At 44.4% G+C, this 22595-nt stretch overlaps 1 protein-coding gene across 7 annotated transcripts in view; it reads right to left on the bottom strand.

Annotated features, from left to right (window-relative positions):
• Nucleotides 1–21874, bottom strand: part of DPF3 (double PHD fingers 3) — a 318642-nt gene extending 296768 nt beyond the window's left edge. For all 7 annotated transcript variants that reach the window (XM_068254103.1, XM_068254102.1, XM_068254109.1 and 4 more), the window contains exon 1: nucleotides 21799–21874. In XM_068254103.1, coding sequence (XP_068110204.1) covers nucleotides 21799–21830 — 32 coding nt within the window. In that variant the 5' untranslated portion in view covers nucleotides 21831–21874. The remainder of the gene's footprint in view (nucleotides 1–21798) is intronic.
• Nucleotides 21875–22595: the final 721 nt, after the last annotated feature.

Genomic DNA, 22595 nt, shown 5'->3' on the forward strand with positions numbered 1-22595 from the left:
CAGTTACTCTTTAAAGAGACTCTGAAGCGAGAATAAATCTCGCTTCAGAGCTCATAGTTAGCAGGGGCATGTGTGACCCTGCTAAACGGGGGTCCCTTCACCCCCAAACCCACCCCCGCAATAGTTGGTCGTAGACTTGGTCGTGATTTATTTCTTCCTGGAGGCAGGGCTAATGGCTGTAGCCCTGCCTCCAGTCGCGTCTATCAGCGGCACATTGCCAGCTCTCACCCACCCCTCTCAGTGAAGGAAGACAGAGGGGCGGGGGAGAGGCAGAGATACGCGCTGACAGACCCAACCAGGAAGCGCTCCCCCGCTGCACCGAGGGGATTTGGGGGTGAAGGGACCCCCGTTAAGCCGCAGGAGAGTGGCGTTTTATCAGGGGCACACATGCCCCTGCTATCTATGAGGTCTGAAGCGAGATTTATGCTCGCTTCAGACTCTCTTTAATGCTATTATGAATTTAATGCAATGGATTAATGTACTTGTAACAAACATTATACAGTAAGCAGCCCTCAAACTGCCCTGTGATCAATAATGCTTTGTTCACCCCTTAAAGAGAGGACGTTCTACTGGCTGCATAGTAAGTTGTATATTGCAGAAGACATGTCCCCTCCTCTACAGCTTTTACAATATATGCACTGCACACCAGCTCTGCCATTTCTGCAACCCTGAGCTAAAGCTGTCCTCTAATGACTCGAAGATAAGTGATCATTACTTTGTCCTATCCTTCCAGTTCCTGTGAATGCCTCTCCTGCTTCCTGTGCACGGACAGGAACAGGAAACAATGCGCTGAGAACATTGATCTGACCTCATTACAGATCATAGAGACAAGTACTGTAGTACTTTTGCACAGTAATAATCAGCAGATGCAAGTCTGACTGGGAGAGGCATAGGGAAGCTGGTAGAGTGCAAATACAGCAATGCACACAGTATACAGGCTGTCAATGAAAAATGTAAACAAAGGCGCCCAGAGAACCCTCTGATCTCTTTAGGGAAGCAAAATTGCTCAAGGACTGGAACTGCATTGCTGCTCCGGGAGCAATTTGAGACCAATTTAATATATTAAGATGTTCCTAACCTTGAAAACATGTTACATTATTAGCTGATAAATAACTATAGACGTTGATACCCAGACTTGTCTTAAGAATAACCTTGTCAAATGGTTATTGAGTTACTGAGTCGCAGTCTAGTTACGGAGTTGCAGTAAATAGACACATATCAAAGTGGCTAATTAGTGTGACTAGCTGTTGGGACTTTAGTGAACAGACACTGTATAGAACATTACTGAACTTTATTAGACACAGTTACTGATCACAAACTCATAGCTATCAGTGCAAACATAAAACTTGTCAGAGCTAGTGGCTGTGACTACTGGGTCATTCAAGAGGAAACACACACACACACACACACACACACACACACACACACACACACACACACACACACACACACACACAGAAATTCTTCCACAAAAAGACACTGGCTTACCAGCTTCTACATTAAAAGTCACAGCCAATAGTTGCATTGACTGATTTGCCTGTATGACATGGTCCCAAGTGGTTTCAGAACAGATATATGTATAATCCCCCATTTACGCTGTGTCCATACACACTGAATGTAAAGAGCAATGAATCATGACCTGGGCAGCACCTCCCATGTGCCAGCACCCCCCTATGTTGTGCAGTAAAAGGTCTTGCTCCATTGCTGTGGTTGGCACCACCTAATAAAGCAAGGATAAAAAAAAAAAAAAAAAAACGCCTTTTCCACAATAATTAACTTCCTATAATTACAGTAGTTAAATAGAAAAGGGTATTGTCTACATAGGATTTTAGCACCTCCAATCACTTGACTACATACAGTTCCTCCCATAAGTGTCAAAACACCTGGCAAATATGGTCATCTGTGCATTTAATATCACCTGCAAAATGAACATTTTTCAGGCTTTAGATGAGGTACAAATTTTCCTCGAAAGCATCAGCACAAATATTACTGGGTTATGTGCAGCCGCCGCTACACTTTCCACTTGCTCATAAATAGCCTCGCCAAACTGGGGATATTATACTAAAGCAAACTATAAAACCATCACATTGAGCATTACAGCAATCAGAAATACTTGAGCAGGAAGACATAAAAGCTGTACTTACTACTTCAAATACCTCAAGTGTTGTTAAGTGGCTATATGCAAACAACTTCTTTTGTGCAGTTAATTATATGAGCTCTTCAGGTCTTCCTCTGCGTCCTCCAGTAGATTTACATTATGACACACAAGAAATGTACGTACACAAGTAAATTGCTCCTGCAGTGGATGCACAGCCATCTGGAAGTAAAGCCAGCCACAAACATGCCAAAATTGGGTCTATTACCCTGGTTTCAGATGACAAATGTCAGATGAAGGCAAGGCAACGCGACAGCGTGTGTGTGTGTATGGGGGGACGACTTCCACCATTATCCTCTGGGTGATGTGGCTATAGATATGCAACAACAACTGGAAGCTCGGGTTAAAGTAAACTCGAGGTAAACATAAACTTATGAGAAACAATTATATGTATCCTTCTACTCCTAAAAATGGTTTTCTTTTATATTTAAACATTTACAAAGTAGGTTGAGTATTTTACTGTCTCTAACAAGTGGCAGCCTATTAAGTGTCCCAGAGTTAGAAAAAGGTCAACAGTTCATGAATTGTAGCTCTCCATGCCCTCAGAAGTTGTATTCTGCCAGGTAAACTTTTATGGCTGTAATTTGCTTATCAGGGATGTTTACTATATTCCCAACAAGACTGGAGCTGTCACTCCCATGCCTAAAAATTAACTCTTTCAGGCTGCAAAATAAAACAAGTAAAACAGCCTAGTTATTAATAGGTTTTGTGCTGTATATACACTTGTTTATCTCATGTCACGTCACCTCCGGTACACTTTAAAGCAGTGTTCCCTTGAACTCGCTTGAAATAAAAGATATGAATAGAAAAAAAAAATGTTCACAAACAAAAAAATCTTTTGGGCATGAGATGGTTGGCCAAAACAAACGTACTATTTTGTCCGTTTCAGCTGATCAAAGCACAATGCCAATGGACACCTTAGTGAATGCAAAAGAGTGAATGCTCTGGGCACCACCATCTCCAACACCCTGAAGTGGAAGGAAAACACTGTCTCCACCCAGAGGAAAGCCCAGCAGAGGCTTTACTTCCTCCGCCAACTGAAGAAGTTCAGCATGTCCCAAAAACTCCTGACAAGCTTCTATACCGCAACCATCGAATCCGTCCTCTGTTCTTCAATCCTTGTCTGGTATGCTGGATCCACCGGAAACAACAGAAGCAAACTACAGAGGGTCATCAGGTCAGCGGAAAGGATCATCGGGAATTCACTCCCTGCCCTAGACTTCCTCTACAATGCCAGACTACGCTCCAGAGCACTGAAGATTGCCATGGATCCCTCTCACCCTGGCCACAAGTTTTTCAAGCGGCTCCCCTTGGGGCGGAGGTATCGGAGGTACCGGTCCATCTCTGTAAAGACCACCAGACACAAAAACAGCTTCTTCCCCTCAGCGGTAAATTCGCTAAACTCTATAAACTCTGCTCATGCTCTCCCCCCTTAGACTTTCTGCCTGTGAACCACTTAGTTATGGAAAATTGTAGTTTATGTTATGTATTTGATTATGTATATGTTTATGTGTTGAAGCGACTGTCTATGTCTATATGTATGTGCCCTGTATTCATGTGCCAAGCCCAATTCCGGGCACGACCCAGTCGTGCTTGGCGAAATAAAAGAGATTCTGATTCTAATAGATTACATGTTTCAATGCATGATAGCTTTTAAGGTAATCACTGTTGAGCATTTATACAATGCCTGCACACTTTTGCAACAATTCTGCCTTTAGGAATGGAAATGCTGTGTGAGCAAAAATATTAGTGTGCAGCTTTCCTGAAGCAACGTTAGAAACTTGGCTGTTCCAGTTTGAGGTAAAAGCTTTCATTAAAGACTAAAACTGCAGACCAAGTCTGAAACAAACAACTCAGCTTACGCAACGCGCGATAGTTTACCTCCCTAAACCAAAATCAAACAGTCCCTACAATGTATCCCAGCACTCCCCCTAAATACTACAAGTCAGCGTCAACATTCTGCAACAAGTATTTATTAAGTATCTCCAGACACCAAATCCTGACACTGTACAAGTTGCAACAATGCTCTTTGTTCGCGTGTTTGCCTTGATAAAGTCAAATGGATTTGATGAAACGCGTTGGCTAAATTTGGAATATCCAGGCTACCGTAGTTGGAGCAACCGCGGAAGAATTTGCTGTTTCTCAGCCGCAGGACCTGCCCTGCGTGTGGCGTGGAGTCTGGGACACGATCGCGCGGCTTTGTGGATCTAAGTCATCTATGCTGGAAGCCATGTGTTGAATGCGGGGACGCCCGCAAGCATGGGACACGTGAGTGTATGACCGGCTGTTATGGGGCCACAATGAGCAAGCTGTGTTAGCGGTTGCAGTGGGACCCCCCCCTCCTCTCTCCCTCCCCCCCCCCCTCTCCCTCCCCCCCCCTCTCTCCCTCTCCCTCCCCCTCTCCCTCCCCCCCCCTCCCTCCCTCCCCCCCCCCTCCCTCCCCCCCCCTCCCCCCCCCCCCTCTCTCCCTCCCCCCCCCCCCTCCCTCCCCCCCAAGTGCACTGGGGAGGAGTTCTGTGGATTTAGCCTGTTGATGCATGTGATTTTTATTCCGCCTGGAAAAGTGGGTGAGCAAACCCTCCTATTATCACCACCATGATAGATGCCAATAAGGATTGTTATCATTGATCTGAGACGGTTGGAAGCAAGCACCCTGCTGTAGGCAAACTGAATGGATTTTTTATTCCTTTGAGGCTATTCTAGGATATTTGGACAGTGTTCATTATCAGTTTATGCCGGCTGGTAGGGTTGGAGCTCAGAGGCATGTGTGGGAAATAGGGGAATAATACTAGAGGTGATCACCTGCTCCAGGGTTTTTTATTTAAAGGGGATGGTGCAATACTTGGGGTCTTTTGTATTGTGTGTAGTAAATTGTGTGTACAATAATACAGTATTTTTGAAGCAATATGTATCCTCAAGTTATTTAATTATATAGTTGTGATTTTGTGTTAAGCACAGGTATTAGGTTGTTATATCAGTCATCTGATGGCTGTCTAGCCTGGCACAGTGAGCCTGTGCACCACTGCAGTAATCTGATGGCTGTCCAGCGTGGCAGAGTCTCATTGGTACAGGCTTTCAATGGAGATCAGCTCTCATCACCGAGGAAAACTGATGCCTTTCCTGCATCACGCTTCCCATTGGACCCGCTGGCTTAACACTCCAGATGTGGCCAGAGCTCAGTTATTTATATTGACAGATCAGGTCATTTGAAGCGCATCATGAAGTCAGAAGGAATACATGACAGCCCTTCTAACATGTCACATTCAGGAATTTCCGTATTATGATTGGCAGAAAAGCATCTGAGAATAACAGGGTGTATACAGGGCTCAGTTTTTATCAGCTTTTTCCATGAGAAGAATTACTGGTCAGAACACAGCGGCCCACCCTTTACACTGAAAGCTGCTCAGATAGGAAGGCTGTTAGTTTAGATCTTAAAGATAATTTCCTGGTACATTAGCAGCCTACTGTCTTCTTCCACACAACCCAAAATTATTGTGTGTTTAAAGGGAAAGTCCAAGCAAATTAAAGGAAAAAAAGGGGGGGGAGGGGGGGGAAATCTACTTACCTAGGGCTTTCTCCAGCCCAAGGCAGCCGTCCTGTGTCCTCACCGCAGCTCCGCTTTCAGCCGGTGGCCCAAAGTCCTCTCCGGTGCAGATACTGACCTTGCCAGATCTGCATCTACTGCGAATGCGCGAGCCGCTCTCGGTCACGCTCATATAGTCTGGAGTGTACTGCCCAGACACTGCAGAACGTTACCGCAAGCACCGTGCTTAACGCATAGTGCATGGGCTAATGAAAGTCTATAGGCGAGGTGTGAACAGAGCGCGGTGCATTGACACGCGCGTGCACGGACCAACGGGAATCCCAGTGAGAAACTTCCTGGCTAGCAGCGAGCACGTCACTGAGCGGGTCTGGTGCTATGCATATGACCCTGTCAGTGCACACTACCGCAGGGTCATATGTTTGTCATTTGTTGTGTTGCGGTGGGGGCCAGCAGGAGCATGGCATCGCGAAGCAAAAATCAGGTGTAAAATGGGCCTCAGGGGTGCAAAAAGTAGCCGCAATCTCAGTCGGGTTCACACTGATTGAAGCATGCCGAAGTTTTTGAAATTGCAATTACTAGGTTTAATTCAAAACAGACAAACTGAGAATTTGCCCTATTAGGGGCTGTTAGAAGGCAGATTTTATAGTCTAGGTCTAAGTAATTATGATATCACAGCACTATCACTCCTTAGACCTAGAAGATTGGGTGTTACAAAGATGAATGAATGTGAAATCACTGCCACTTCACAGCATAAAAGAGGTGCTTATTACACACAGAAAGTGACCTGTATATACAGGATGTATAGCTCCTCCTTACTTATATGACGACAGACAACAAATGATAGTTCTGCTTTAAAGTAACCCTAAAGTCACAATAAAGAAAAAATAAAATGCATGTAAGGTGAGAACGGTTTCTGCAAAAAACGGGGCTCCAGTGAAACTCCATCTGGGCTCCTTAAAAACAGCCACCTGAGAACAAAGTGCCTTTTTATTCCAGTCAAGTACCCTTTTGAATGCATGTCATAGAATACAATGATCCAGTAACCTGTCTAACATGCAGTCTCAAAAAAAAAAAATTAATAATAATAAAAAAAATAAAATAAACATGGCCTGTTTAAAAAAAAGATACTCCATAAATTTAACAGTGAATTTTCTTTTCTCATCAGCTTACGTAACAGGTCTGTTTTTAGGTTCGTGCTATTACTGCTGCTACCACTGGTGCCATCAGTATGTATAGATATTAATAAACATTACTGAGAAAAATAGTTGTCATACTTTGCTCTAATTTGAGGAATGTTATTTTTATTTATTTATTTATTTTGGGGGGGGGGGGGGTTTGTGACTTGAAATTAAGATTATGGCTTAGGATGGCCTAATTCCGACTGGCAGAAGGGAGTGCAAGGTGGCTTCAGAGCAGACTGTCAACAGTAAAGAGAGAGGCCCCCATGACCCTATGCAGCAGGTACTATGATTTTCTATCATGTAAAGAACAAACAAACAAACACACACACACACACACACACACAACTTCCGGTAAGTATTGTGCAGCTTGCATTCAAAAGGAATACTATGTAATTGCTATTATGTGAAGGGCAAGCGTGGGCTTTAAAAAGCATGAACTGTGGCTTGGCAAGATATTCATAGAGAGAAACATTAACCAAACCAGAGAGTGCAGAACACAAATAGTGATATATAAGGTAAGAGCAGACAGGCGGATGTACAGTAACGCTGCAGTATGATCCTCAGGATTTCCACTGTCTTATTCAGAAAGAGCACTGTGCCATAAAACCTGCTCTAGATGATCTCATACAGCTGTGTATAAGCTTCAACTGCAAGGATACCAACAAAACTCAAACTTTTTTTCCTTCTTAGTTTTTGACTGGGTGAAGGGGAAAGGTTAGCGCCTGCATACAAGCTCCACCAGTGTGCCGCTGCCTCCTCAAAGATCTGGTACAGAATTCTGGTTGGAGTTACTGCTCATGCATGGTTCCGTCCCCATGCCTCTTCGCTGGGAGCATTCGCCGGCAGTGCAGTCCACAAAGACTTAAACTGCAGATGCGCAGAACGCTCCTGGCTATGGAAGCGCTATCAAGTAGGCGCATGGCCTGGGCTGTGTCTGCACAGATAGCAAATGTTCAGAGAAGGACAGCGCCACACTGGAGGAGATCGAGAGGACTCTGAGGGACCTGATAGATTGCATTAGGCTGAAAGAAACACCAGTTAAGTAAATCTGAATTTTTTTCCTCTGCCTCTGGTTTTCTTTAAAGCAGGATTGTCACCATAAAAATCAAATTTCAACAGCAACTGGTCTGAGTGTATTAAGTGATAAAGATGCTAACCCTGCATTCAAAATTGTTTCTGCTGTTATGGTTTGGAGTTATCACATACTTTAGGAGCACTGGCCCTTTAATAGTCAGTGCCAAAACAGTTGCATGCTTGGGTTCTTTTATCTATAATACTGTAAATTTCTCCTCTTCCATTTATTTCCCTGCCTAGCTGCCTATCTGAAACACGATCCTCTGCTCACTTGTGTTTACAAGCAAGGCTGAGGTGACTAAGCGATTGGAGAAAAAAAAAGGTTAAGGGCAGAAATGACATCAGGATTTAGCCTCAAACTGTGGGCAAAAGACATGGTTCCCACCAGGAACAGAATTCTCTTCATTTACTATATAAAATTCACTCAAATCAAAAACGGACAGTACAATACATATGTTATGCAAGTAGATCAAGTATTGATCTACTTATATATGTGTTTTTGTCCCTGGCATAGTATGGCTAATCCTGCTGCTTTAACTTGCCTGGCGTTCTATTAAGATCGCCAGGCTGGCGACCGGACGGGTTTTTTTTAATAAAAATAAATAAATAAATAAATAAAACTATTTCATGCAGCCAACTGAAAGTTAGCTGCATGAAAGCCCACTAGAGGGCGCTCCTAATCCGTACTTCTGACCGCCTCCGGCAATCAGAAGTAACAAGAAGGGCCGCGATGAGCCTCCGATCCAGCCCTTAGTGCTGGCCGGAACTGTTTGGTCCGGCTGCGCTGGGCTCGGGCGGCTGGGGGGACCCTCTTTCGCCGCTGAACATGGCGCATCGCCGCACTGTGGCGGCGACCAGGTAGCACACGCGGCAGGCAAAGTGCCGGCTGCATGTGCTCCTTTTTATTTCGTGAAAATCGGCCCAGCAGGGCCTGAGCGGCACCCTCCGGCGTCTCTGGACGAGTTCAGCTCGTCCAGAACGCTCAGGAGGTTAAGAAACACCTTATTTCCTACTAGGGCTGGGTTCGCAATAAAATAAACATGGGCTCTTTTCACAAAATGGACAGCAACAGAGAAAAGGACATATAGGCAAATCCTATGTTAAGGCTGCTTTCACAGTGAGACGTTACAGGCGCACGTTAGTGCAGCCTGTAACGCAGCCCACCGCACAGCAATGAAAAATCAATGGGCTGTTCACAGTGCCCACGTTGCGTTACACTGTAACGCAGCAGGTAAAAACAAAGTGCTGCGTGCTGTGCGTTATAAGCAGCTAAGCCGCGTTAGACTGTTTGCACATGCTCAGTAATGTTGGAGGTGGAGGTCTCCCCTCCTCCTCCGCGGCCAGGCACATGGCTAATTAATATTCACTGCACGGTGTGACGTGCAGTGTTTACTTCCTGGAGCGCCGCTCTATGCGTCGATTGTCTGGCGGGACCACGTGATGGCGCATGCGTCCAAGAGTACGCATCACAGGACGCGTGAAGAGCTGCTTAACGCGGCTCGAACTGACGTCCAGCTTCTACCCCACTATGCGTTGCGTTAGGTGCACGTTATGCGACCTTAACATAGCATCTAACGCAACGTCTTAGTAGGAAAGAAGCCTAAAGGGATGCTGAGGTGAGAGGGATATGGAGGATGACATATGTATTTCCTTTTAAACAATACCGGTTCCCTGGCAGTCCTCCTGATCCTGCGTCTATAATACTTTTAGCCATAGACCCTGAACAAATATGCAGCAGATCAGGTGCTCTGACTCGGCAGACTCAGGTTTTACTGGATTAGCCATAAGCCTGTTCCAGAGTTTTGACTCAGACACTACTTATGCCAGAAGATCAACAGGGCAGCCAGGCAACTGGCTTTGCTTACAGGGAAACATACATGACAGCCCCCATATCCCTCTCACCTCAGGTTCCCTTTACGTGCCCTAAATTGTTGAATATCTGCATAATACATTACCAAGAAAATGGTGACCATTAATGTTTACCGTACATTAGACCAGAGTTCCCCAACCCTGTCCTCAAGGCCCACCAACAAAACATGTTTTGCAGGACACCACAAACATTCACAGGTGGAGTAATTAGTGTCTCAGCAGAGCTGATTAACTGTGTGGATGTCTACAAAAAATGCACTGTTGGTGGGCCTTGAGGACAGGGTTGGGGAACACTGCTTTAGACACACATTGGCCTCAATTCACTAAGATCATGCTGGAGATAATAAGGCAAGAGAAAACTTACCTCCACACGTGAGAGAGTTATCTTACCTCTTCATTCCTTAAGTTACCTCTCCTGTAGTTAATTTACCTCCTCTGTAGTTAATTTACCTCCTCTGTAGTTATTTTCACACGTAGTTAATTAACAGCCTGTCTTTAACTCTGGAGTTATTTTAAAGAGACTCCGTAACAAAAATTGCATCCTGTTTTTTATCATCCTACAAGTTCCAAAAGCTATTCTAATGTGTTCTGGCTAACTGCAGCACTTTCTATCACAGTCTCTGTAATAAATCAATGTATCTTTCCCCTGTCAGACTTGTCAGCCTGTGTCTGGAAGGCTGCCAAGTTCTTCAGTGTTGTGGTTCTGCTATGAACTCCCCCTTTCAGGCCCCTCTATGCACACTGCCTGTGTGTTATTTAGGATTAGAGCAGCTTCTCTCTTCTCTCTTATCTTTTACAAGCTGGATAAATCGTCCTCTGAGCTGGCTGGGCTTTCACATACTGACGAAATTCAGACAAGGGCAAAGCTGTTTGCAGGAAGAAACAAGCAGCCTGAAACTTCAGTGCATGAGAACAGGGGGAAAGAAACACACAAATGATCTCTTGAGATTCAAAAGGAAGGCTGTATACAGCCTGCTTGTGTATGGATGTATTTTTCTATGTGTGGACATACTGTACATCAACCTACTTCCTATTTTGGTGGCCATTTTGTTTGTTTATAAACAAACTTTTTAAAACTGTTTTTAACCACTTTTAATGCGGCGGGGAGCGGCGAAATTGTGACAGAGGGTAATAGGAGATGTCCCCTAACGCACTGGTATGTTTACCTTCGTGCGATTTTAACAATACAGATTCTCTTTAAGGATTGGAGAGTTAATTTAAAGGCAGAAGAGTTAACTTTAGGCTTGCCTGAGGTAAAATGTGTCCTGAATACTACATGCCTTATCACCATGGTAACAACTCTAAAAGAGTTATTAAAGACAGGAGTTAAGCTTAGTGAATTGATGCCATAGATGACAAATTTGCACCCTTATTCAATGCATACTCTTGGAGAAAATGACTCCTGTAAAAGCTACAGGTAGGTTTTTCTCCTAAATTGGAATTCCAAAAAACAGCTTTTTTTACATATCTCCAGTTCTATCCAGTAGAAATTCATCCCTCGCTGTTGAATCACTATGTAAAACCAACATCACCACACAGATGTCAGCCACTACTATACCCCTCCAGTGTAAAACTGGCAGGGGAGCAGCAGTCACAGAAATAAGAGTATAATGTCTGGAGCAACTGTTTGAAATATGAATTGTGCAGTAAAAAAACAAGATGGCAGATCAACTAAAACGGACTGCGGATTCTTCAGTTTTGGCCAGTAAGGGGAGAGTATACCTGTAGAACAATGTTATTTAGGCATAAATGGCAGATGTAGGCTGAAATGAGAGGAAACTTTAGTTCAGGTCTGTCTTAAATAACAGTCATGTTTATGGGCTGATAGTTACCCGTGTTGAGAAATTTGCCAGACACACCTCACAGCTTTAACGCTAACGATTCTGCTGGACTGTAATGATTTCCTTATCAGTAAATCCACAAAGTTTATATTTTCTGCAGATTTTACACAGATTTGCCACACATTCTTCCTCCACAGGCCTCCACAACAGGCAAGAGATCCTCCTGTATGGTTGCAACAAAATTCCAATAAGTCTATTTGGTACAGTGTGGCTGTACCAAAGTCTCATTTTTGTGCAATCCTCAAAAGTAAGTGCCACTGGATAAGTCACAAGAAAAAAAAGGGAAAAAAAATAAATAAATAAAAAAGGGTTGTGGTGAGACAACACAGTGATTCTGGTAACAGGCAATGATTATGCTAGTTTTAATGAAAGCCTTGTTTACATTTTTATTTTATACTAAAACAAATCACCTGGGTTTCCATCTTATGGGGACATTCACTTTGATAGAAGAGGGCTTTGGATTACAAGCATGTTTCCGGAACTAATTATGCTCGCAAACCAAGATTCCACTGTATATAAATAAAGAGGCAACAAAACAATGTGAAGTCTTATGCTGCATACACACTTGAGATAAAAGTCTCTGGAAAAGGCAAGATCACAGACCAATTTTACCCCATTCCATGTAGTAGGAGAGCCATACTCTACACAGTCTATTCTATGGAGCTGCACTCCCCATCAGATAAAATCTTTGCTAGATGCTGCACACAAAGATGCCCATACACATTCAAAAGATCATTATCTGCAAAAGATCTCTTCCTGCAATAGATCCATTCCTGCAAAATGCATTCATATTCTATGAGATCTGCAGATCCTCATACACACCTTGTTTAACAGACTTCATCTGCATATCTGGCAATCATCTGCAGATCTGAAAATCCATCCTGGTGGATCTGATCTGCAGATGATCTGCAGATGATTGCCTGCTAAACAAGGTGTGTATGATGATCTGCAGATCTCATAGACTAGGAATGCATTTTGAAGGAATTGATCTATTGCAGGAAGAGATCTTTTGCAGATAATGATCTTTTGAATGTGTACGGGCATCTTTGTGTGCAGCATCTAGCAAAGATTTCTATCTGATGGGGAGTGCAGCTCCATAGAATAGACTGTGTAGAGTATGGCTCTCCTACTACATGGAATGGGGTATAATTGGTCTGTGATCTTGCCTTTTCCAGAGACTTTTATCTCAAGTGTGTATGCAGCATTAGAGTGTAACACATTGTTATGAATCTATGTAAAAATAGAGCGCTCCATAGTGCATTTATCAAAGGGCAATTTTTATTGAACAAGTTAAAATGTACTCACAAACATCAATGTCACAATCGCTTGTCAGCGGTAATGACGTCAGACGCACACTAACGGCAAGCCACGTCCACCCAGAAGCGAGACGGCAGCCCAGGTCAACGGAGAACGCGCCGTTGGCCACAGCGCGTTGCCATCCACCACCCGGTGTTTAAGCGGCTGGCTTACCGCTGACAAGCGATTGTGACATTGATGTTTGTGCGTACATTTTAACTTGTTCAATAAAAATTGCCCTTTGATAAATGCACTATGGAGCGCTCTATTTTTACATAGATCCATATCACTGAACCCTACATTAAGCGGCAAAAGTGCAGAGAATTAAAGAGGAGCATCTGTGAGATCTGGTTTGGGAGCGCAAAGAATCTTTACACATTGTTATGAATACCCAATTTTAGGTTACCGTATATATCCTGGATTCATCATCAAAAATACTTCCTATATGGATGTATTGCTGCATATTTGTATGTAACCCCACCCAACCAGTGATGTTTAGCCTAAGCTATTTAGCTATGCAGTATATCTATCTCTATGTGTATCTCTATGTGTATCTCTATGATAAATTTAAAGAAACTCTGTAATAAAAATATATAAAAAAAAAAAATAAAAAAAAAATAAAAAAAAAAGGGCCCCTGGAGGGGTACTTACCTTGGGAGGGGGAAGCCTCTGGATCCTAATCGAGGCTTCCCTGTCCTCCTCCGTCCCGCAGTGGTCTCGCTGGGCCCCTCCGAAGCCACAGCCGACAATTTGTCAGGCTGTGGCTCCTGCAATATTTACCTTCCCCGGCAGTAGTGGCTCTTGGCTCGGTCCCGATCCCAGTTGCAAATCACCTCCGCAGTAGAGCAGGCCCCACTGCAATTGGGAATTTCCACCTGATCCCGGGCAGAGAGCCGCTATGGGGCCGGGGAAGGTAAACATTTACATGGCCGCCATTCAAAAGGGGCCCAGCGAGTCCTCCGTTGGATGGAGGAGGAAGGGGGAAGCCTCAATAGGATCCAGGAGCTTCCCTCTCCCAAGGTAAGTATCCCCCAGGGGTGGTGTAAATAAGGGATACAATTTTTTATTTTTATTTTTATTTTTACAAATGGGCAAACGTAAAAAACAAAATTATTTATTTATGAATTAACTGAATCATTTATAAGTGAATACTGACAAAAATATAAGCAATATCAATCATTAAGTTACATTCAGTAAGTTGCTCTTTAAGAGGGAACCTTAACTGACATTAAAAGAAAAAAGTTGCACTTACCTGGGGTACCCCAAGCTCTCTGCAGCTGTCTTGTGCCCTCGCCAATGCTCTATTCCCCGTTGCAGCCTAGTTTCATTAGTCTGTGGGCCACTGCATCCTTGTTCGCGTTTCCATCGTCAAGAGATGCAGTAAGAGAAAACCTCGTACAGTGCCTACACAGGATGCTCTTGATGACGGAAATGCAAGCAAGGATGTGCGCGGCCAGGGCCCGCCGACTCTCAGTCGGCCAAAATCGAATCTAAGCTGCAACGGGGGGCCGGAGCATCCTAGAGTACCGGCGAGGGCACAGGACAGTCGCAGGGGGCTTGGGGAAGCCCCAGGTAAGTGAAACTTTTTTTTTTTAAGTCAGGTAAGGTTCCCTTTAAGTGTTGGCAGAAAGATTGCAGTCCTGGTTGGTTAATTGGAGCCGGGGCTGAAGACTAGGGACCCGAGGTGACATGTGACATGATGAGATAGACATACGTATGTACAGTGCCTAGCACACTATGCTGTGTTCCTTTTTTCTTTCTCTGCCTGAAAGAGTTAAACATCACGTATGTATGTGGTAGTTCCTGACTGGGTCAGACTACAGTGTGACCCTCACTGATAAAAAAAAATAATAATAATAAAACACTTTTCTAGCAAAAAATAGATAAAAAGGGTCTATAGCTGGCATACTTCAATGAATGTGTCATGGAGCAAAAATAATAAAACAGTAAAAACTTAAAAAGTAGATTTAAATATAATATAAAACAGAGGAATATCTTAAAAAGTCATTTTTCTGATTCAAATTTTTTATTAGGCTGTATTCACAGTGGGACGTTGCGTTTTAATGCAATGTTAAAGTCGCAACATGTCTGCGTTAAGAGGTAACGCACTGCAAGCAGTGAGTTACCATAACGCAACATGCGACACAAAAACCTCCCCTGGGGGGGTACTCACCTCGGGTGGGGGAAGCCTCCGGATCCTAATGAGGCTTCCCACGCCGTCCTCTGTCCCACGGGGGTCTCGCTGCAGCCCTCCGAACAGCCGGCAACAGACCTGACTGTAGCTTCAATATTTACCTTTGCTGGCTCCAGCGGGGGCGCTGTGGCTGCTTTCGGCACGGAAATACCCGATCTCCGTCGGGTCCGCTCTACTGCGCAGGCGCCGGAAACTTGCGCCTGCGCAGTAGAGCAGACCCGACGGCGATCGGGTATTTCCGCCTACTTCGGAGCCGACAGCCGTCAGAGCGCCTGCGCAGGAGCCGGGAAGGTAAATATTGACGTCACCGCTGCACGGAGGGCTGCAGCGAGACCCCTGAGGAATGGAGGACGGCGTGGGAAGCCTCATTAGGATCCGGAGGCTTCCCCCACCCGAGGTGAGTACCCCCCAGGGGACGTTTTGTCGTTACAGTTCCTCTTTAACGTCGCACTGTGAACAGCCCATAGGATTATCATTGCAGTGCGGTAAGCTGCGTTATAAGACTTCATAACGCGCGACCATAATGTCAAAGTTTTTATTTTTAAAACAGATCAACAGTTACAAGCATGTGTATATTAACAAGGGTAGATAGAACATCATTAAAAAGTCATGTTTAGGAGAAGGAGGATATATAGAATTGTTTATTTCATTCGTTTATTTTCACCGGCTTGTTCACACCTAGGGCGTTTTGCTGTTTTTTTGAGCACCACGGATTTTTAAAAATGCCCTGCAATCACTAGTGCCTTGAATCCTTATGAGATAGTTCATATCAGAGTGTTTTGTCCGCTTTCCGCTCAGCAAAGCGCTGCATGTAACATTTTCGGGGCAATTTTGCAACAATGGAAGGTATAAGTAAAACGCTCACAAATTACTTTATCTGGCGATTATCCAGCGATTGTGTTTGCGCTTTTATGCATAAATACATTGTAATGCCCAGCATGACCTTTAAACTAAGTTCAGCTGAGTTGGAATGGCCAAAAGGAATTGAATTCACTCTGTTAGTATCAGGATTTCCAAACAAGCGTTTGCACTGGGACTTGTAGCGCTAGGTCCCCAGTTAGAATCCCAGCCAGGGCGCTATTAGTATGTTTTCCCTGTGTCTGTGTGGGTTTCCTCCGGTCACTCTAGCTTCCTCTCCCATCCCAAAAACATACAAATAAATTGGCTTCCCCTAAATTGGCCCTCGACTGATATACTACAAGATATAGACATATGACTCTGGTCGGGATTAGATTGTGAGCCCCTCTGAGGGACAGTTAAGTGCCAAGACTATGTACTCTTTACAGCGCTGCAAAAAATGTCGGCGCTATATGAATACTAAATAATCATAATCTGGCAAACTGTGTCATGCTAATGAAGACCAGAAATGGTGAATCATTTTAGGAATCTTTGTTAGGGTTATATGGAAGGAAGGCATTACCATGTGGCCATTTAAATTAGGGTTAGGTGTCATGAGGGAGTCTATTTTGGGGGGCTCTAAAGTTAGGCATCAGGAAAGGGTGAATGTGGCAGGGGAAGGTGGTTAAAGTTAGTAATGTGATCTCTGCCAAGGAGATCTATTACGTTAAGCCAATCAATGAGAAGAAGCAATGTTAGCATTGCATATGTGAACTACCCGAGTATAGAAGCCACACTGAATATGAACACAGACAGAACCTTGGTGTGTGCTGTACAGCAAAGTCCCCATTATCCAGAACTCAGGCAACCGGAAGTCTCAACTAACTGGTATGCCTGAGGAAAAACTGGGACTTTGTTTTCAGCCGGTCTGGAGCTCACCGAAGCAGGTGGAAAATGTTTTCTGTATAAATAAAATTCCAAAATGAATCATGATAGTTAAAAATAATGGCAACAATCAGCCAAAGTTCCTTACAGCAAAGAATATTCTCAGCTGTTTATAGAAGATCATTTTGCTTTGTAAGCAAGGATTTCTGGAGAGAATCAGCATCTTACAAAATGAAAAGACAACAAATATCAGTCAGGAAATTGCAACCTTATCAGCTGTCTGACTGCACAGACATTTTATCTCGATTCAATGTCAATCACTAAACATTCCCCCACTCGCCCTCCCTCCTCAACACCCAAATTACAGGAGTCAGTCTTTCTTGCTCTAATTTTCTGAGAGCAACAATTTTCAGAGCAGTCTGTAACAACTGCAACTCCCATAATAAATAACACAAACAAAATTCCATGCACACAGCACAAAACTATGCAAGTACCACATAATCCAAACAAAAAAGTTCCAAATGTGAGATGAGCACATCTAACAAAATTATTTAAGAAGCTCAAAAATGTAAGCATACTGTAAGGCCCGGTTCACATTAGCGTTCGCTATCCGGATTTTCCGGATCTGATCCGGACCGCATACTGTACAAACGGAATGTACGTTCCGCATAGCAATGCAAAGGCTATGCGGACGTTCACATACGTACGTTCCGTACAGTACGGAGCCGGATCGGATCCGGACTCCGGACTCTTTTCCAACATGCGCTATTTTTTGTGTCCGGATCTCCGGCCCACGCATCCTGACCGGAGCCTGACCTGAGCCTGACAGCACCATCAGGAACACAGAAACCAATGGGAAACGGAAGGCACAGAACACACTGCCTACAAAAACCTGACGTTCTACCCCACTTCCTATGCGTATCCAAGCGGCCATTTCGGATGGGGACACATGGGCCAAGCATGTCTGGAGTGGAGCAGCAGTGACAGACGTGCTGGAGCCGTTTGGCAGAATATCGGAGGTGGAGGTGATGCCTACAGCGGAGGAACCTGATTGTACATGTGCACCAGGTGCACCTTCTGCTGACCCGAACATTTTTTTATTTATATTTAACTATTTTTTGCCCACGGATCCAGATGGCAGCCTGATGCATGCCTGATACAAACGGACCGGATCCGGATCGGAACCGTACGGTTCTGATCAGGATCCGATCAGGATCCAGTCCGTTTACTTGCCAAAACGCAAGTGTGAACGGGGCCTAATACTCTTCTCAGAGCATTATTCCAGAACCAACAAAAGACTTCCCTGGTCAATATGGCCACAAAGGTCTCACTGTCAGGTTCATCCTTTCCTGACTTCTACCACCATGAAAGCTACAACAAAACAAAAAGGAACAAGAGAGCCTTAACCAGTCATTATTTAATACATGCAAGCGACTGTTTTAAAAGAAAAAAAGTCATCACGTTGGAAGGATGCTTGCCTGTCTGGGCAGGCAGAGCTTTTATAAAGGACTATACATTAACCTGCCATGTCAGTGCATTGTTTTATTAGCCAACCTCGGCCATGTTAGGATGCGCAATTAGCTTGCCCAATAAACATAGTGCAAGAATAAAAGGAGCAATATGACAGCTACAGTTCAGAATGGAGACTTTTATGGCCAAGCCACAGAAGCTTATTAAAGGATAACTCTGAGAAGTGTTACAGTATTCTTCGTTATATCAGTTTATTGCAATCAACCTTTGAGAGCCTTGTTTTATTTATGTATTGTATTTATAACGCGCCAACATATTACGCAGCTTGTTTTCCCCTTAATAATAATAGGCTACAAGAGACTGCTGAGAACAGCATTTCTGTTTCTTAAAAACACTGCATCATGGAGCAAGTGAACCCGAAATGACAGAATTATGGAGGCTGCCATATGTATTTCTTTTTAAGCAACACTAGTTGTCGGTTTATCCCGTTGATCCTGTGCCTTGAATACTTTCAGCCATAGAACCTTAACAAGCATGCAGCAAATCAGGTGCTGCATGCTTGTTCAGGGTCTATGGCTAAAAGTATCTAAGGCAAAATATCAGCAGGATAAAACAGACAACTAGTATTGCTTAAAAAGAAATACATATGGCAGCCTCCATATCCCTCTCGCTTCAGTTTAAATAGACTGTAGAATGTGGTTTATCTATGCCTCCTACTATGTTAAAGCAGAACTGAAGTTTTCATTCTCCCACTATGCTCCAATTGTCAACTAAAAAAGTCATCAATGCTATGTACTATAAACTCACACTCAGCCTTCACACATTTATCCTATTAAATCCACTGTAGCCACAACGCTTGTCATGATGATGTGCCAGCAGTGCAGATGTTCACAGGAGCCTATGAGCAGGGCTTTGGAGTGTGTACAAAAATCATCCGCCTCCAACTCCTCACTTTACGAAACCATGACTCCACCCAGGTACCCAAAATTACTCCGACTCTCGACTCCACAGCCCTTGCAGGTCTATGGAGTGGGTACAAAAACCATCCAACTCCTCAGTTTATGAAACCACTGTAACCCTACAGATGCTCAATAATTGTCACCCAAAACTATCATTATTGATGCTTCTGGATGAAAGCTGAAAGAATGATTGCAGTGCAGCCACTGTACTTTGCTAATTGTGAGCAGCCTGTTCCGGTCTATGGTTATGGGGGGGGGGCAAATAGAAGGGACAACTTTAAACTAGCAATAGCAGCTGGTTGTTGGTGATACAACCGATTGAATTACCACCATCATCATCATCAGACAACTGTACTAATGGTAGATTTTTGCCTAGAACATTCACAATCACTCATGTTGGGTGATGAAAATCTAGTGTCCACACATTGCTGGAGTAGAAATATGCAGTACAACCATCATAAAGGTCAGAAGAACATATACATAGTACTGGCATTACTACAAATACCATTACTTTTACACCAGGGGTTAACATATATGGTAAGAAACTTCACCAAGGCATTCTATTATTAGAAATATTGAAAATATTACTGTTCTTAAAAGCTGTAATGCTAATGCATTATCTGTTTCTCAAGTTATCTTCAAACTCACTCAGATGACTGGATAGATCAGCAGGTTACAAAACACTGTATAAAGCTAGTTAACATTTCCAGATTTTTTATTGTTAATAAAAAAGGTGAATACAGGGCTATGACATTACACACATGCGCGCACACACACATACATACATACATACATACATACACGGTTTCCTTTGGAAAAGTCAAGTCATATGACCCGAGATCCTTGCTAAAAGAATGCCGCTGGCAGGAAAGTGGGTGTTCCACAAGTAAGTAACAGATCCTATTGCTGAACATAGACCCAGTGCACTCTCCTACGCCCCCTGCTGCTTAGAGATTACTTCTTTGTGACCAGCACTGCAGCTAAAACTGATTCTTCCTATGAGACTGTTGTAGCTGCATTGCAGGACACAAATTAATCTCTTACCTGCAGGAGTTGTCATGTGATCAATCCTGTGCAGACATGGTAAAGCCTGGTTCATACTAGCGCAGATGGAAAACTGATCCGTGATATGGATACGTTTTTAAAAGGCTCATTTTTCCATCGGTGACCACCAATATTGTTCGTGCGTGGTCAATGCAACGAGTCCATCAGTCCGGAAAAGAAAAAAAAAATCCCTGCAGACCCAAACTTGCAGCCCGACAGGCAGAATGGACCGAACGGATCTGTTCAAATTGAGTAAGGTGAACGGATCCTATTGATTAACATATAATCTGTTAACCTCCATTATGAACAGTTTTTTAAGCCAATGTGAACTGGGCCTAAGCCTGGCATCTGCCTCTATCTCATGCAATAACAGGATAGGGGGTTTGCAGAGTGGTCAGCTTACAACTACTGTCCAATAGAGATGGTCAATACTAATAATTCCGTCTCGCATGCAATACAAACTGCATGCCGCTTCGAACTGAGCAAACCAAAAATCGCCAGGAAGTTTGCGTGTCAGGCCGTTATTTGCATCCCACTGACCAACTCTGCATCCAGCAAAATTGCACCGTCCTCTCAACAGGAAATGGAGCTACAAGGTGCAGCCAGCCAAGTACGCTCAATATATTTACAAAAAGTACAGAAGTGCAATGCACAAAACACCATGCAATGATAATTATTGCAGATTTACTATCCTATTCATTACAACATAAGTCAGAGATAGAACTGTAAAACTTCTAGAGCCGATAACATCGGAATAAAGTCTTTCACTGCCCCATTCAAAGGCTCTTCGCAGAGGTCCCCTTTAAAGCCTCACATTCCACAGGCAAAACAGCTCTTGCTGCATCAGTGTACAAAGCAATGGTTCACTTAGTTTCACAAACCACAAGAGCTTGAAAAGTCACCACTTGTTTCATTATGCATTCTACATCGCACTACAAGAACAGTGCAGCAAAGGCCATTCTTGCCTCTTTTACCATAACAGTTGGCCAAATCGTTCAGCAATATTTCCATATTACAGCACTTCTAGCGCAGACGGGTCACTGTGGCAGAAACGAGCCATTCATCAGCTCAGCAGCGAGGGATAAAAGATAAAGAACAACTTGACAGCCCCGTTTGTCAGCAGCCGCGGCTCATCCCCCAACTTCTCAAAGTGTGTGCAGCCTGTCAGCAGCTCCCCTCCCCGCAGCGTGCGCGGTGTAATCCTGCCCGGGGGAGCGCAGCGCCCGTCCCCGCAGCTCGCTGCCACCTCAGCGCCTCACGAGTGAGCTGCAAGAACATTTCACACACAAGCTATCTTCCAAGGCGAGCTGCGCGGGGAGCCGCTGCCCGGAGCCGCCGAGGCCGGAGCGCCCGCGCGAGTTCGCACTTGTCTTCTGCACGCGCAGCCCCGCCTCAGAAAGGCGCCTTTTTTCATATGGAAACACGCGGATTCCGCACAATTATACTCACGGTTTCAGGGGGTTGTGAATGACAGTCGCCATCTTGCTACAATGTAACAGAATATTGTCTGTCTCGGAGTTCTGAAGGTTCGATAAGGGAGGGGAGGGGGGGTCGAGGAGACCAGCGAATCGGGCTGAGGGCTACCGGCGCCGCAGCCAATGCGAATGGAGTGGGCGTGGCGTGGAAGGGGTGTTCTGCAAGGTATTAAGGAGCTGTCAAAGCACCAGAGGTCACTCCCTTGGGTGGCCGGACAGGGAGCAGTAGGGGAGGAGGAGGGGACTGTGTCACTGCACGCAGAAAGCTGCTGGAAGTCTGCAGTGCTTCAGCTCTGTGGGTTTTTTTTTGTTAGGCAGAAAGGGGTTAAAAGTTGGGGCACTTTCCTAAGGTGGGAATTAATTACAGACGTATCCGATGTCTGTTTACATTGCGCTGGCTGCATGTCGTGAGCAAATGGCAGCGGCTTGCTTGCTGCATGCACGTTGGCCTCCAGCCAGGTCACCAGAGCGAGGAAGCTGCACGTGTCCTGACATTTATTACAATAGCGGCTGCCAAGTTTCATAGATTTGGTTTGCAATAACATTTTAATGTACTACCTTCCCCCCGCCTCTCTCTTGCTGCTTCCTAGGGGGTTCTCTGGCTTTTGGTGATATGAGATTCCCCCCTCCTTTTCTCCTCCCACCTCTGCCCCCTGGTATTTTTCAGTGTCAGCTAATATCCTGCAGCCAGTTCTCCAGCATCGTGATGCATAGGGGAGGTCGCGCAGTGTTATCAATTGCAAAAGGAGGTGACTTATGTTGCTGTGACCG

Source organism: Hyperolius riggenbachi, chromosome 9 (genome assembly GCF_040937935.1).
Source record: "Hyperolius riggenbachi isolate aHypRig1 chromosome 9, aHypRig1.pri, whole genome shotgun sequence".
Classification (NCBI taxonomy): domain Eukaryota; kingdom Metazoa; phylum Chordata; class Amphibia; order Anura; family Hyperoliidae; genus Hyperolius; species Hyperolius riggenbachi.